This window comes from Mesoplodon bidens (genome assembly GCF_964165515.1).
Source record: "Mesoplodon bidens genome assembly, chromosome: X".
Lineage (NCBI taxonomy): Eukaryota > Metazoa > Chordata > Mammalia > Artiodactyla > Ziphiidae > Mesoplodon > Mesoplodon bidens.
The window spans coordinates 69,472,363-69,486,388 of NC_138163.1; the positions used below are offsets into that span (position 1 = coordinate 69,472,363).

Here is a 14,026-nt window from a genome sequence, read left to right on the forward strand (position 1 = left end):
ACTTACAATCCTTTAAAAATATAAATACAATTCTTAGCTTGAGAACATTACAAGTATAGGCTGCTGGCTATAGTTTGAACCCTGATCAATATTCAATGCTCCTAGTAATAATCTAACTTTGATTCATGCCTTATAATACTTAGCAAAGTATACTGTGCATAGTAAGCTCTTAAACATGTGTTACATGAATGTAAACATTTGTTACATGTATTACCAAAGAGGCTTTTTTTTTACAAAAACAAACACAAAATAGTTTCTAGGGGAATTTTTAAATATATATCCATCTTTAGATTTGATAAGTCATCAGCTAGTCAAAATGAATCACTTATATGTTTGTTTTACCAAAGTATTCCAGGAATATTAAGTTAAAGCATGCTTTATCCAAACTTGAGTACAAGAAGTGTATACTTTGGGTTCAAAAGTGTCTTGCCTCCTCAAAAACAAGTGTTTTAGTCCAGTTGTTCTAACAGTTTTTACAATAGCAGACTACAAAAATGCTATCATATTTTGTTGGTTTTGAAATGGTCCTAAGCACATTAACTGGTAATAGGTTTAGCCAATCCCCTTCTCTACTGTTCCCTTGCATTACAAAAATAAATGAATGCAATTTTTGGTTTGTAACAAAATAACCCTCACTCCCCCTATACAAGTGAAAAGTCATATGAAAACCAAAATAAAGGAGAGGAGTATAGTACACAGTACGTTTATTTTGGACTCCTGATCTGATTCTTATTAGCCCTTCCTGGTTTCTTTCAGATCTTGGATATGTCATCACCCATTATTTCATTGGTGACAACTTCTAAGCACTTGTATAATCCTACATCAATTTAGTTGATCATATGGAGATACAGTGGCTCTTAAAGCCTCTACTCTTCTCAGTATCCAAAACATACTTTGTACTAAGAGCCTTAGCTTTGATTGTAATCACAAGTAGGAATTGTACACTTCAAGGGAACCCAAATTGAGTTCCAAGAAAAAAAATATTTAATACAGTTCTACCTACTTTATGGCTCAGTGGTGCTGAATTATGTTTATTTTGCATTTCTCTAATAATACTTTGACATAGAAAGTAACCTGCCAGTGAACCCAGTTTAGATGAGGTTGACCTCATGCCCGTCTACCTCAGAGGAAACTTATCTTGCCTTAGGAACAGAAAAAAAAATATTCCCCACTTTTTTCCAATTTCCCCAAAACACTGTTAGGCTTAGTAAAATGTAGTGGGAGATACAGTTTGTTCTGTTTGAGAAAATGGACTATTTTTATTACTATATCCTTATATCTCTCAGAAACTTATTGGGATGTCATTCCACTTTCCTCCTAAAGTCTGTCACTGCCTCAGAGTTTATTGGAGAATGCATATTTGCTTAAGTTCAGATTCCTCTGAAAAGGTAACTTTCAAAGCAAAACTGTCTTTATAGGAACCACTGTCGCCATTCCTAAGAGGAGGCCATTTCTTTCCAGGAAATAATGTTATTTATGAAAAAACCATAAGAAAAGTGGAGAAGCTAAATACGGATCAGGTAAGTGAAATTTGTTTTAAGGCTTATTTTATAAGTGTATACTTTTGAATTATGAATATCTTAATAGAGCTAAAATGGCCTTCAATTGTCAAGTGCCAGGCAAGCTCACTATGTCATAATGATACCTCATTATATCTACAGCCCTTTGTATCATCCTTAACGCTTTCATTTCCATTTCCTCATTTGAAGCATTATTGTCCCCATTTTACTGAAAGGGAAACTAAAATAAAAATATATCCAGTCACGGGAAAAATTAAGAATCTGAACTTAATATAGATATCTCAATGCTTTGTATGTTTCTTTTAAATGAGGCTCACAAAAATCATAATTTAAAACATTGCAATTTTACCTTAATTCATTTAATATGAAGTGAATTTTTAAATAACACTATGTATGAACAGATCTGTAAAATACTGAATACTGTAAAAGGTCTAGAAAGCTAAAGCTTGAAGTCAGTTTTTGAAATTCCATTAAGCTTAATTGAGAGACCAAGTACAGAATACAAAACTGCAGCAGAGTGATGGTAATTCCATGGCATCTAGAGCTCCTCTCTCCCCCTGCCCTTCCGTCCTTTAAGCAGAGTTGTTACTGTAACCAGCAGAGGTTTCACATTGATCTCCTCAGTGGGTACAAGCATTCCCAGCCCAGACAAATCCTGGGATTTGTCTCTTGAACTACGACAATGTATTAGTTTCTTAGGGCTGTGGTAACAAAGTACCACAATCTGGGTGGCTTGAAACAACAAAAATTTATTGTCCCACAGTTCTAGAGGCCAAGACTATGAAATTGCCATGTTTAAAGGGCCATACCCCCTCTAGAGCCTCTATAGAAGGAACTCTTCCCTGCCTATCTCCTAGTTTCTGGTGGCCTCAAGTGTTCCTCAGGTTGTAGGTGCATAATTTTAATTTTCCGTTGTCACATAACACCCTCCCTCTGTGTCTTCACATGGTCTTCCCTCTGTGCATGTTTGTCTCTGTGTCCAAATTTCCTCTTTTTATGAGGACACCAGTCATGTTTGATTAGGACCCATCCTAATGACCTCATTTTAACTTGATTACCTCTGTAAAGACCCTGTTTCCAAATAAGTTCACATTCCGAAGTACTGGGAGTTAGGACTTCAATGAATCTTTTTTGGGGAGGCACAATTCAACCCAAAACAGGCAGTTAAATATTATCAAATGAATTTTGATCACAAAATCATTTTTCTCATATACAACTGAAACATTAAAATATACTAAAGTCTCTTTTTTTCATTTTTCTTGGCATGAGAACATGTCTTATTTTTATGAGCATTTATGGGTAGTTGTTACCCAATTCATAGGAACTAATACATTATTACTCATTTGATACCCAATAAAAATGAAAAAGAGTAAACTCTCAGAATCATAAATATCCAAATCTTTAAGGTTCTAGTCTGCTTGGAAAACTGTATATAGTATGAAGGGTTTAGTATAGTACATATTAAATACATATTTTCCAAAAGAACTGCAGAATATTTCTGGACATTATGATACCAAACAGAAAAATTTCTCGAAATATTTTAGTTCTTCAAAAGGCATTTTCCTCAAGCTACCAGATTATAATATCTGTCCTTTATCTAACTGGACAGCCAAAACAATGTCTGACACACTTTAAATAGGAAGGAATGTTTGAGACACATCATTTTATGCTGCTTCCAACTTCTTGTTTCAAAGAGAATAAACAGCCTTTCTAAATCTTGGCCCTAGAAGAAAATATTGAATATCCTGTACATTATTATTGCTATGCATCTGGAACAATTAAAGAAGAATTCCTTTAAGAGAACATTGCTGCTACTTACTGTTAACTAGAATATTTACTTTTACATGTCCACTTTTCTTATTAATGACTTAAATGATTTGGGAGTTTTGGAACTGCCATGGGAGGCTGCCCAAGGTAAAAGGAACCATGCATACAACTGCTTTGACCTAGTTGAGTTTCCTCAGTGACAGAAATACGGTAGGATGAGCTGGATAAAGCCAGAGTCTGGATGAACCTGCTTAATGTCATATGAGACTAATCCAAATAGGACTAGCTCTTAGGAGATGGGACCTGTCCAAAAAAAGAGGAATTTATAGTAGAAGAGTGGTAAAGTGGTGTCAGTTGCAAGATAATTATCCAATTCATATAAATTGTACTCTGTGTATTTTTTTCTTGTGCAAAAAAGATAAGATATATGGTAAATCAGAAATGTTTGATCTTTTGTACATTAAAAACTCAGCTTGTGGTATGCTTCAAAAGTATGAGAAATGTATGAATATCTTGCTTTGGAACAATAATTTTAGTAGTCAGGTGTGAGGAATGGAAACTGAAAACCTGCTAAGACTTTAATGGTACAAATGAGTGGTTCAGATGCCAAATAGGCTCAGGAAAACCACAAGACATCCCAGATGGAGAGACTGTCAGCATTCTATTCAACTGATGTGTTAATAAAGAAAGATGATTGAGAAATGGGTTTTGTTTTATTTATTGTCCTTTCAAAGTTTTTCCTAATCTGCTTTTTAAGGGACATTTTTTTTTTCAGGAAGAATTCTACTTCAGTAGTGTACAAGCTCCCCACTGGTGAAAGCTTTCTCTGACTATCACTCTGACTTTATCCTAATCTAGTGTATGAAGGTATTTTGTAACATAAAGGAACAGATGATAAATTCACCCCCAAAATTTGTACAAAATGTACTGATAGTACACAGTCAGGCTTCTAAACTGTAGAGCTCTTACTTAGTGCTAGCATATTTATAAAGTAGGTCATATTTGAAGAGAGCCTAGAGAAAATCATTCTATGAACTGATTCTATGACCTTTATTATCTATATGTCTACCAAGGCAATGTCTACTTGTAAAATGTGTTTCTTTATATATATATATTTTTTTTTCTTTCAAAAAATTTTTGTATACATGAAAAGATATTTGTATACATGTACAAATTTCAAAGCATAAAAAGTATAAAAAGGTATAAAAAGAGTGTGAAAAGAGAATAAAAATGTATATAGTGAAAAAACAGCTTCTCTATCTTGATCCTCTTCTCCCTCAGTTCTCCCTCCCAGAGGCAGTCAGTCTTAAAATGTTTTTTGCTCTATGCATGCATTTAAAAGCAGCTGTATGTATTTGTAAATACACATGTATGTACATTAAAATATTATACAAAAGGAGCATACTATATTCATTCTTATGCAGCTTGCTTTCTTCATTTAATATAGCTTGTTCCATATTAAATATGGAACAATAAAAATTGTTCCATATGAATATTCCAAATTAAACAATAAAAATTGTTCCATATAAAACTTTTAAAATTTGAAGTGCCTTACTTTATTAATATGTCACCTTTCCAACAGTCAAAAGGAAATAGAGCATTGAATTTATACTTTCAAAGTTAATTGTATGTGCATGAATGTAGCATTATGATTCAAATAGAGTATTTTTTTCTTTGAAAACTGGCTTTCAGGTGCCTGCTTTCAAAGTAGAATAATAACAAAATAATATAGAAAATTCAAACATACCTGAAATCCCGCAAATGGAAATAACCAGATATCTGTTTTTATTCTGTGCTCTACACTTACCAGAAAAAAACATGGTAAATAAGCAAGCAGATAACAAAGATTTAGTTTGAAAAGAAGTTCCAAAATATTTTGAAGACAGTACCAATTCAGTTTAATGTTCTGACAGAACTCTGAGCAAGAAATCATGAGTTCCAGTACCAATTTTGCCATTAATTATTTGTGTCATTATAAGTAAATCATCTTACTTCTCTGGACCTCATGGTTATTTCTTTTTTCACCTGCAGAATTAACGGGGTGGATGATGATTAAGTTGATGATGATGATGACAATGATAATATATGATAATAATAATAATAAATGTTAATTACCCACCTACTTTGTACTAAGCACTTAACAAACATTAGTTAATTTACTCTTCATAGCAACCCAGTGAGGTACATACTATCTCCACTTTTACACATGAGGAAACTGAAGCTTATAAAGGTTGCATATACAGTTTCTCAAGATCACAGAGTAAGTGGTAGAATCAGAGTTAGAATCCATGTTTTCTGAATCTGAAGGCTCAGTCACTGTTTTCCAATCTTTTTTCTTAATTTATGCTTGATTTTCACAAGCATAAGAACTTCACCTGCCCCTGCTGTGTTTCTACTATGCTTCCTGACATTGAAAATCACTACATTATATTATTTTCTAATTTATATCCATCAGCATCTTCAGTATTATTATGTAATTAGATCCTGAAGTGCCTGTTGAATCATCAAAGAAATACTAATATTAATATTCATTATAGTTTTAGTGTTAAGTATAACTGTAATATTAATTTAATCAGAACATGCAATTCTCTGGCCAACTTAGGTAAGTATTTGGATGTTTACAGCCACCTGGTTAAATAAAAATAGGGTTCAATACAATTTTTCCCAATGGAATAATTGGAAAAAATAATATATCACTTATTAAAACTATAAATCCTAGGGCTTGAATTATCTTGTGAAAGATTAAAGTGGATTCAGTTGGCTTTTCTTTTATTAGTTATTTTTATTCTGAGTGACTGTTTTTGGCATGAGTATGTGTTTTAGGAATGCTATCCTCAGGTTCAGTGCCATCATCACATTGTCCAACAGCCCCACATCTTCCACTCTCTACACTGTCAACAATCCCACTGTAGCCAGCAAATCCAAACCATCACAGGAAGTGATTCAATTTCTACAAACACTGGAATTGAACTGTGTCAAAGTCACTCAAACCATACACATGAGCACATAAGATTAATGAGCTGATTCCTTGTAAAACTGAAATAATCTCTTAAACCCTGCTCACACCACTGTATAGGTACCCACATTAAATTTTCAGCAAAATATTGAGGAGTTATACCATGAAGATTTATGTTTTATTATGGCATTTTTATATATATTTATTTTTTTAACATCTTTATTGGAGTATAATTGCTCTACAATATAGTGTTAGTTTCTGCTGTATAAAAAGTGAATCAGCTATATGCATACATATATCCCCATACCCCCTCCTTCTTGCGTCTCCCTCCCACCCTCCTTTTCCCATGCCTCTAGGTGGTCACAAAGAACCGAGCTGATCTCCGTGTACCATGCAACTGCTTCCCACTAGTTATTTATTTTACATTTGGTAGTGTATATATGTCAGTGCTACTCTCTCACTTCATCCCAGCTTAACCTTCCCCCTCCCCGTGTCCTCAAGTCATTTTCTACGACTGTGTCTTTATTCCTGTCCTGCCCCTAGGTTCATCAGAGCCATTTTTTTTTCTTTTTTTGCGGTATGCGGGCCTCTCACTGCTGTGGCCTCTCCCGTTGCAGAGCACAGGCTCCGGACGCGCAGGCTCCGCAGCCATGGCTCACGGGCCCAGCCGCTTCGTGCCATGTGAGATCTTCCCGGCCCGGGACACGAACCTGTGTCCCCTGCATCGGCAGGCGGACTCTCAATCACTGCGCCACCAGGGAAGCCCCGCCATTTTTTTTTTTTTTTTTTAGATTCCATATATATGTGTTAACATACGGTATTTGATTTTCTCTTTCTGACTTACTTCACTCTGTATGAAAGACTCTAGGTCCATCCACCTCACTACAAATAACTCAATTTTGTTTCTTTTTATGGCTAATATTCCATTATATATATGTGCCATATCTTCATTATCCATTCATCTGTTGATGGACACTTAGGTTGCGTCCATGTCCTGGCTATTGTAAATAGTGCTGCAATGAACTTGTGGTACATGACTATTTTTGAATTATGGTTTTCTCAGGGTATATGTATTATGGCATTTTTAAAACAAAATTTTCCATCTCTTCTCAGAAGACAAAATAATTTAGGTTTATTAATACATTAAATCTATGAGGGGAGTTAAGAACTGATCAATGAACACCTAATTTCTAGCTGATCCTCAGTTCTAAAATGGGTCCAACAATTGTACAGCATTAAATATTTTCATGAAGTATGATATTTAAGTGAATAATGAATTGGAAGTGGTATTGTCTAAGATGATTGCAATGGTCACATTTCACAAGCTGGTAATTGCTTTTTATATATTTTCTTTGAAAATACGACATATTAACTCAAGTCAGAATAGGCGTACATTTTATTATTTGTTACATCAACAAAATAGAAACTAAAACTTAGTTGCTAAGAAGAAATATCTTGGGATGCAATCATCAGTGACTAATTTATGTTCTGAATACTTTAGAATCATGTAAACCTCTGTTATACATGTGTTAAAAGAAAAAATATTGTCTTGTATCTTGGAAAAACTAACAATTATAACTGGAACTGTGGGGAATAAGCCACTGTTCGTATTTTTTCATATTTTTTTTCTAATAATAGCTTGCTCAGATTGACCTCTTTCATAGGCCACTCCTACAGAAAGACAAAAGAAAAAGAATAAGAAAAAAATAGAGGGTGCCTGGCCACATAAGAATATGATTGTTTTATATTAAATATGAATGAGATTATTTCTAAGGACTGAAACTTGAAATATACACTTTGGCCATATTGGTAAAAAAGAACCACAAAAAATTTAATATCCACGTTTTTCTAATCTAAAAAAGCCTAAAATTATCATGTATGGAAATACTGGCCTTTAGAATTACTCTGAAACGTGGTCCAGATGGTGTTGAATTTCTTAAATTGAATGGATTAGTAATAACCATTAGAAAGACATTTTATTAGGTTAAATCATTTGAAATTGTCATTTTTATAGGTCAAAGTTGATCAAAGAACAACAGTTTCATACAGTTCAATCTAATACTTCGCTATGCTTCAGTTTCTTCATCATAAAATAAAGATTCATCATCCATTTCTTACAGGGTTATTGTAAGAATAAATTATGTCTTGTATGTTAAGCACTTAACCATTGTTGAGTGCTGATGGTAAGTACTTAAATGGTAATTACTAGTTTTTAGCAGTAATTATTATTTGTATGCATTAAACCTTCATGCTAGGTACTATGAAAAATACAAACATGGGTAAGACATTGTCACATTTCTCTTAGGTGCTTGTTGTCTAATAGGGGAAAGTGGCAAACACATAAAACATTATACAAAGCAAAGCATCTGTTATAAAAGAGGATCATGCAGTGTGCTTTGGGAACAGAAGAGAGAAGAAATTAATTTCAGCTGGGAGATCTAGGAAAGCTTTGTTGAGGAGGAAGAGATTGTCCTGGGTTTTGAAGAGTGAGCAGAATTTCCAAATGTGGTACTGTGTTGTGTGGCATGGACATCCTAAGAACAGGGAATCACATGAAAAAAAGTCATATATTTGGGAAAGTACACTTTGGGTTTCAGGAATAGTGGTTTGGTTTGTATGGCAAGGAAGACATGGGATGAAGAGTACTAGAGTGTAGGGTTAAAATTATACCTTAAGGCCAGATCATGAGGTCCTTCCCACTGCAGGATCTTAGCTCCCTGACCAGGGATTGAACCCAGGCCCTCGTCAGTGAAAGCACAGAGTCCTGACCACTGGACCACCAGGGAATTCCCGAACGTTAAGTTTAAAATTTTGAACTTTATTTGGCAGGCAATGGAGAATGACTGAAGGTTATTGAGTAGGAAAATATTGGTAAGTATGATTTAGGAGGTTAATTCTAGAAGCTTTGTACAAGATAGATTGAAATATTGATTAGTTTTCTTCACACAATGATCAGATGAAGAAGGTATCATTGTTGCCTTTATTGTTCAAGAGAAGGAAACTAAGGTTCAGAGAAGTTAGGTTACTTGTGAAGGCTTGCATAGCTAGCATGTGGTAGAGCCAGGATTCATACATAGGTAGCCTGACTCCAGAGCTTATTGAGCGTTCCCTCTGGAAGTTGAGTCAGTAATATGGAGAGTCCTTGGTCAATAATGTAAACATGAATAGGACAGTGGATTAATAGTCTGCCACTGGGGAGATATTCATGCTGTAACAGAAAGTGGACTAGCTTCAGGGTAGGAAGACCAGGGTTCCAGTCCCAGCTATGTCCCTTCCAAGCTTTGTGTTCTTAATAAATACTAAATCTCTCAGAAATATCCTTATCCGTAAATTTTGGTAGTGATGTCTACCTCACAGGGTTGATGTAAAGACTAAATGAAAATATATGTTTGACATGCTTTATAAACTCTAAAGCCTACAACATGAAAAAATGCCACAGAGAAGAATTTGCAGAGAGATTATTAAAAGCTAAATATTTCAGTAGTCAAAGTGTAAAACTTAAACTAGGATAATGACAGTAGGAATGGAGTGAGGGACAATTATCAGAGATGGGAAAAATATCATAGGATTAAGAATCTTGTACAGTGACAATGGTAATGTTATATCATTCCATTAGCTTAGTGCAACTAATAATATATTTGACCAGACCAGATATTGTGTTTAGAAAATAGGCAGAGGTGGGTAACTAATATATTACTTTCTATTTTATTATTCATCTTTTAGCTTGAGATTCCGACTTTTAACTTTGTTAAAGGCTGGAGGCTTTTTGTATAGATACTTTTCTTCTGGCTTTCCAGTATTTTATGTGGATAAAGTTGAAGTGCTTCTGAAAATGGAATAGTGCCCTGGGAAGCTTAGAGCTGGTAATTTCCACCTGTGTGGATTACATAGGATTGGATCCATTTCTGGTCAAAGTAAGGATGAGTTAACCTGATTGTGCAGATCCCATGGACAAAGCAGGGCAGAGAATGAGTTGGCTCACCGAGGCTCCTTGGTGTTTACATGTGTCTTCCCCATGAGTGGAAGAGTCTCTGAAGAGTAATAGAGCAGATGTCAGTTAGACTTCTTTAAAACTAAAGGATGACCCATTTTTAGTTTGTGTTTAGAGTTAAATTGCAATTCAGAGGTAGTATAATAAGGTAGAAAGAACACAGACTTTCAATTCAATTATCTGAGTTTATAAAACCTGATTCTGCTGAGTTGCATGATCCTAGGTAATTGACTTTAACTGGACTGCACCTCAGTTTCCCCATCTATAAATGTGGGGAAGAATCACACTTAATGTGCAGTGTATCTACAATGGATTAAATGAGGTAAAATATGTAAAGTATCCAGCTTAGTGCCAAGCACATACTAGGTACACAAATGAATGTTTGATTCTCTGCCTTTTCCTCCCCCAACCCCAGTCCCCAAATCTTTCAAAGCATCAAAATAAAATAATTGGTTTCCATTGTAATGATATTCTTTTTTTTTTTTAGTTTCTGCTTTATAACAATGTGAATCAGTCATACATATACATCTGTTCCCACATCCCTTCCCTCATGCATCTCCCTCCCTCCCACCCTCCCCATCCATGATATTCTTTTTAAGATTTATTTATTATTTATTTCCTTATTTATTTTTGGCTGCTTCGGGTCTTAGTTGAGGCATGTGGGATCGTTGGTTGTGGCAAGAGGGCTTCTCTCTAGTTGTGCTGTGTGGGTTTTCTCTTCTCTAGTTGTGGCACACAGGCTTTCTAGTTGAAGCATGCGAGGTCAGTAGTTGTGGTGCGCGGGCTTCAGTTTTCTCTGCATGTGGGATCTTATTTCCCTGACCAGGGATTGAACCCATGTCCCCTGCATTGTAAGGCAGATTTTTTACCACAGCACCACCAGGGAAGTTCCTGTAATGATATTTTTAAATGAAACTAAATCACCTTTAAAGTGCTTTCCAAGAAGCAAAAGGCATTAAAATATTTTTGAAAATTAGATGTCCAAAAACCTGGCTTCAAAATATTTTTAATAAAACTAACTTATGTATGTTTTCCATGTTTCTCCTTAGAAAGATCATTATTTTGGTTTCAAATTCGAAACAGCACCAATCACATTTCCTTCCCCGAGGACATTAAGAATAACATGCTGTGATCATTTTCCTGCCATTAGCAAGGCACAGATAATTCCACATACGTTAGTGACAGGGAAAAGCTCAGCTGGACTCGTTTTACAAGTTGTTATACAGGTGGTGTTTATAAGAAAGACTCAAATAATTATTTATGTTACATGTACAACTCTTTTGCACTTGGCTTGAGGCTTCCAAGAAAACTTTGAATCATGGGAAGATGTCAAGGGAAGAGGCCTGCTCACTTGGATAGTGCTATTGCCAATGGAAAATTCTCCAACATGTGATACCTTTCTTCTGTCATTTGAAAATTTAATTTTTGTCAACATCAAGACAGCACAGATCTTAGTGTCAGGTGCTTTTTCTGGCAAGTACCCAGGAAGCTTGTTACAATGTTTATTTAACATAAGTCATTCACTAATGATGGAAACTCTGGGCTGCTTAGCTTAATAAACTCAGCATTTCTGCCTGTTCCCTCACTCAGTCACATGTGACTCCAGTCCTTCTCCATCTTTTTTTTTTTTTTTTTTTTTTTTGCGGTACACGGACCTCTCACTGTTGTGGCCTCTCCTGTTGCAGAGCACAGGCTCCAGACGCGCAGGCTCAGAGGCCATGGCTCACGGGCCTAGCCGCTCCGCGGCATGTGGGATCTTTCTGGACCGGGACACAAACCCGTGTCCCCTGCATCGGCAGGCGGACTCTCAACCACTGTGCCACCAGGGAAGCCCCCTTCTCCATCTTTATTGCCTTCTCCATCCCCACTATTGAAAATGAGTGTCTTTTGTGCAAAACTCTGTTCTCTGCTAGCCTTTCCCCAAATTTAATTGATATCTGTTTTGGACCAGTTTTTTTCTCCAACACCACCCTTATCTGTCTCCTGCTACCTCCTGCTCTTGTGCTCTTTTGAACTCTTGTTCTGTGGCAAACAATAATTGTTATTTATTTACTCTTTTAAAAATAATTTTTATTTTTATTTTTTTAATCAAAGTAATGCATATAGATAGCTTAAAAGGTCAAATATTATTAAATGGCATAAAACAAATAGCAAGTTCCTGTCCCAGCCCTTTCCATGCATGCCTGATGCCCAGATGAAACCATTTTCTGTTTTTTTTTTATCACAAATAAGAACTTTTATTTGTCAACATTAAAAGTCTGATTTTCAAACAGATTCTTGGACTGGTGGCTCACATCCATTAGCTCTTTCAACTTTAGCACCTGTCTCATCCCCAGCAGTTTCTCCAGAACTACTACCTTCACCATGTAGCTCCATGAGTTTTCCCAATTCAAACTTGGGCTCTTCAGCATTTTTACTTTTCTAACAAAGACATCATGGAGTGGATAAATAGATTGGCAGGCTTCTTCTATGTCTTTTCCAGTGCTGTCTGGAATCAACTGATTGACCACCTCTTTCAAGTCATTTGTCTGCACCTCTTGGGTCATGATTTCCATCATCTTCTTGCAGATCTGGCGGACCTGCTGGTGCTGGGCATAAGAGGTATTCTGAATCTGATTGTTGCATTTTTTAGTGAAACCCACAGAGAATAGATGAAGCAAATAATCATCAGTAGTCTTGACATCAACGTGAGCTTCAGTCATGGTCTGCCATTTTTTTTACCATGGAGCACATTTTGTCATGGGTAAAATCCATGCCATGGAAATTAGTCAGGCAGTTTTTACTCTGAACATCCTCAGTAATAAGCTTGAATTTTCTAAATGCAACTTCATCATTCTGCAGATCAACAAGGCCCACTTCAAAAACATGACCCTTGAGGCCATCAGATGAGATTTTGGTTCCTTGAGTTCTTGTGACTACTGTTTTCCCAATATTTCTTATATTGAACATAGCTGGTGCTTTCACATCATACCAATCTTTCTTAGAAAATGGGTCAACGACTTTCTTCTTGGCTCCCTTTTTACCACCTTTTGTAAGGCACTTGTTCTTGCCGACCGCCATGGTGCTGCTCAGAGAGCCAAAAGGGCGGAAGTTAGAGGCAACTATTTTCAACTCTTAGCTTTTTTTCTTCTTGTCTGTACTTCCATATAGCTAAATAATATGGATATACTTATGCTGCTATTTTTTGATTTATCAACGTTGTATATTATCTGTTGATAATTCTGGTACATAAGGATTTAGTTCTATTAATTATCCACCTACCTGTTTACATCCTTTTCATCATCTCAGTATAGTTAAATCCCCATATTTAGGGCTAAATCATTATTCACTGTTTATATTATTATTGCTATGAAAGTATTATTTACTGCTGAACTAATTTGTGTACTATTTTGCTGCTTTTATTAGTACAACTATTATCTGCTGGTGTTAATAATTCCCTAAATGTTTTCATTTGTTTGGTTTTCTATGTATCTATTGCTAATTATTTTCTCAGTACATTTTTTTTTCTAGTATGCGGGCCTCTCACTGTTGTGGCCTCTCCCCTTATGGAGCACAGGCTCCGGACGCGCAGGCTCAGCGGCCATGGCTCACGGGCCCAGCCGTTCCACGGCATGTGGGATCTTCCCAGACCGGGGCATGAACCCGTGTCCCCTGCATCAGCAGGCGGACTCTCAACCACTGCGCCACCAGGGAAGCCCTCTCAGTACAATTTTATACAGTCAAGTGTTCTGTTTTTTGTTGATCAACCATTTCCTATACACCTCTCCTCTTGGCTCATATTATCACTACTAC

The 14,026-nt window shown here is 35.9% G+C and overlaps 1 protein-coding gene and 1 pseudogene across 2 annotated transcripts in view; one reads left to right on the top strand and one right to left on the bottom strand.

Moving 5' to 3' along the window:
- The window catches only part of POF1B (POF1B actin binding protein), an 87,731-nt gene that overhangs the window by 31,165 nt on the left and 42,540 nt on the right, over nt 1–14,026 (top strand). Inside the window, exons 5-6 of the mRNA XM_081223204.1 lie at nt 1,419–1,520; nt 6,111–6,293. Coding sequence (XP_081079330.1) covers nt 1,419–1,520; nt 6,111–6,293 — 285 coding nt within the window. The remainder of the gene's footprint in view (nt 1–1,418; nt 1,521–6,110; nt 6,294–14,026) is intronic.
- LOC308609538 (small ribosomal subunit protein eS1-like) lies at nt 12,500–13,336 on the bottom strand (annotated as a pseudogene). Its single transcript has one exon. The product of its transcript is annotated as a small ribosomal subunit protein eS1-like (transcript).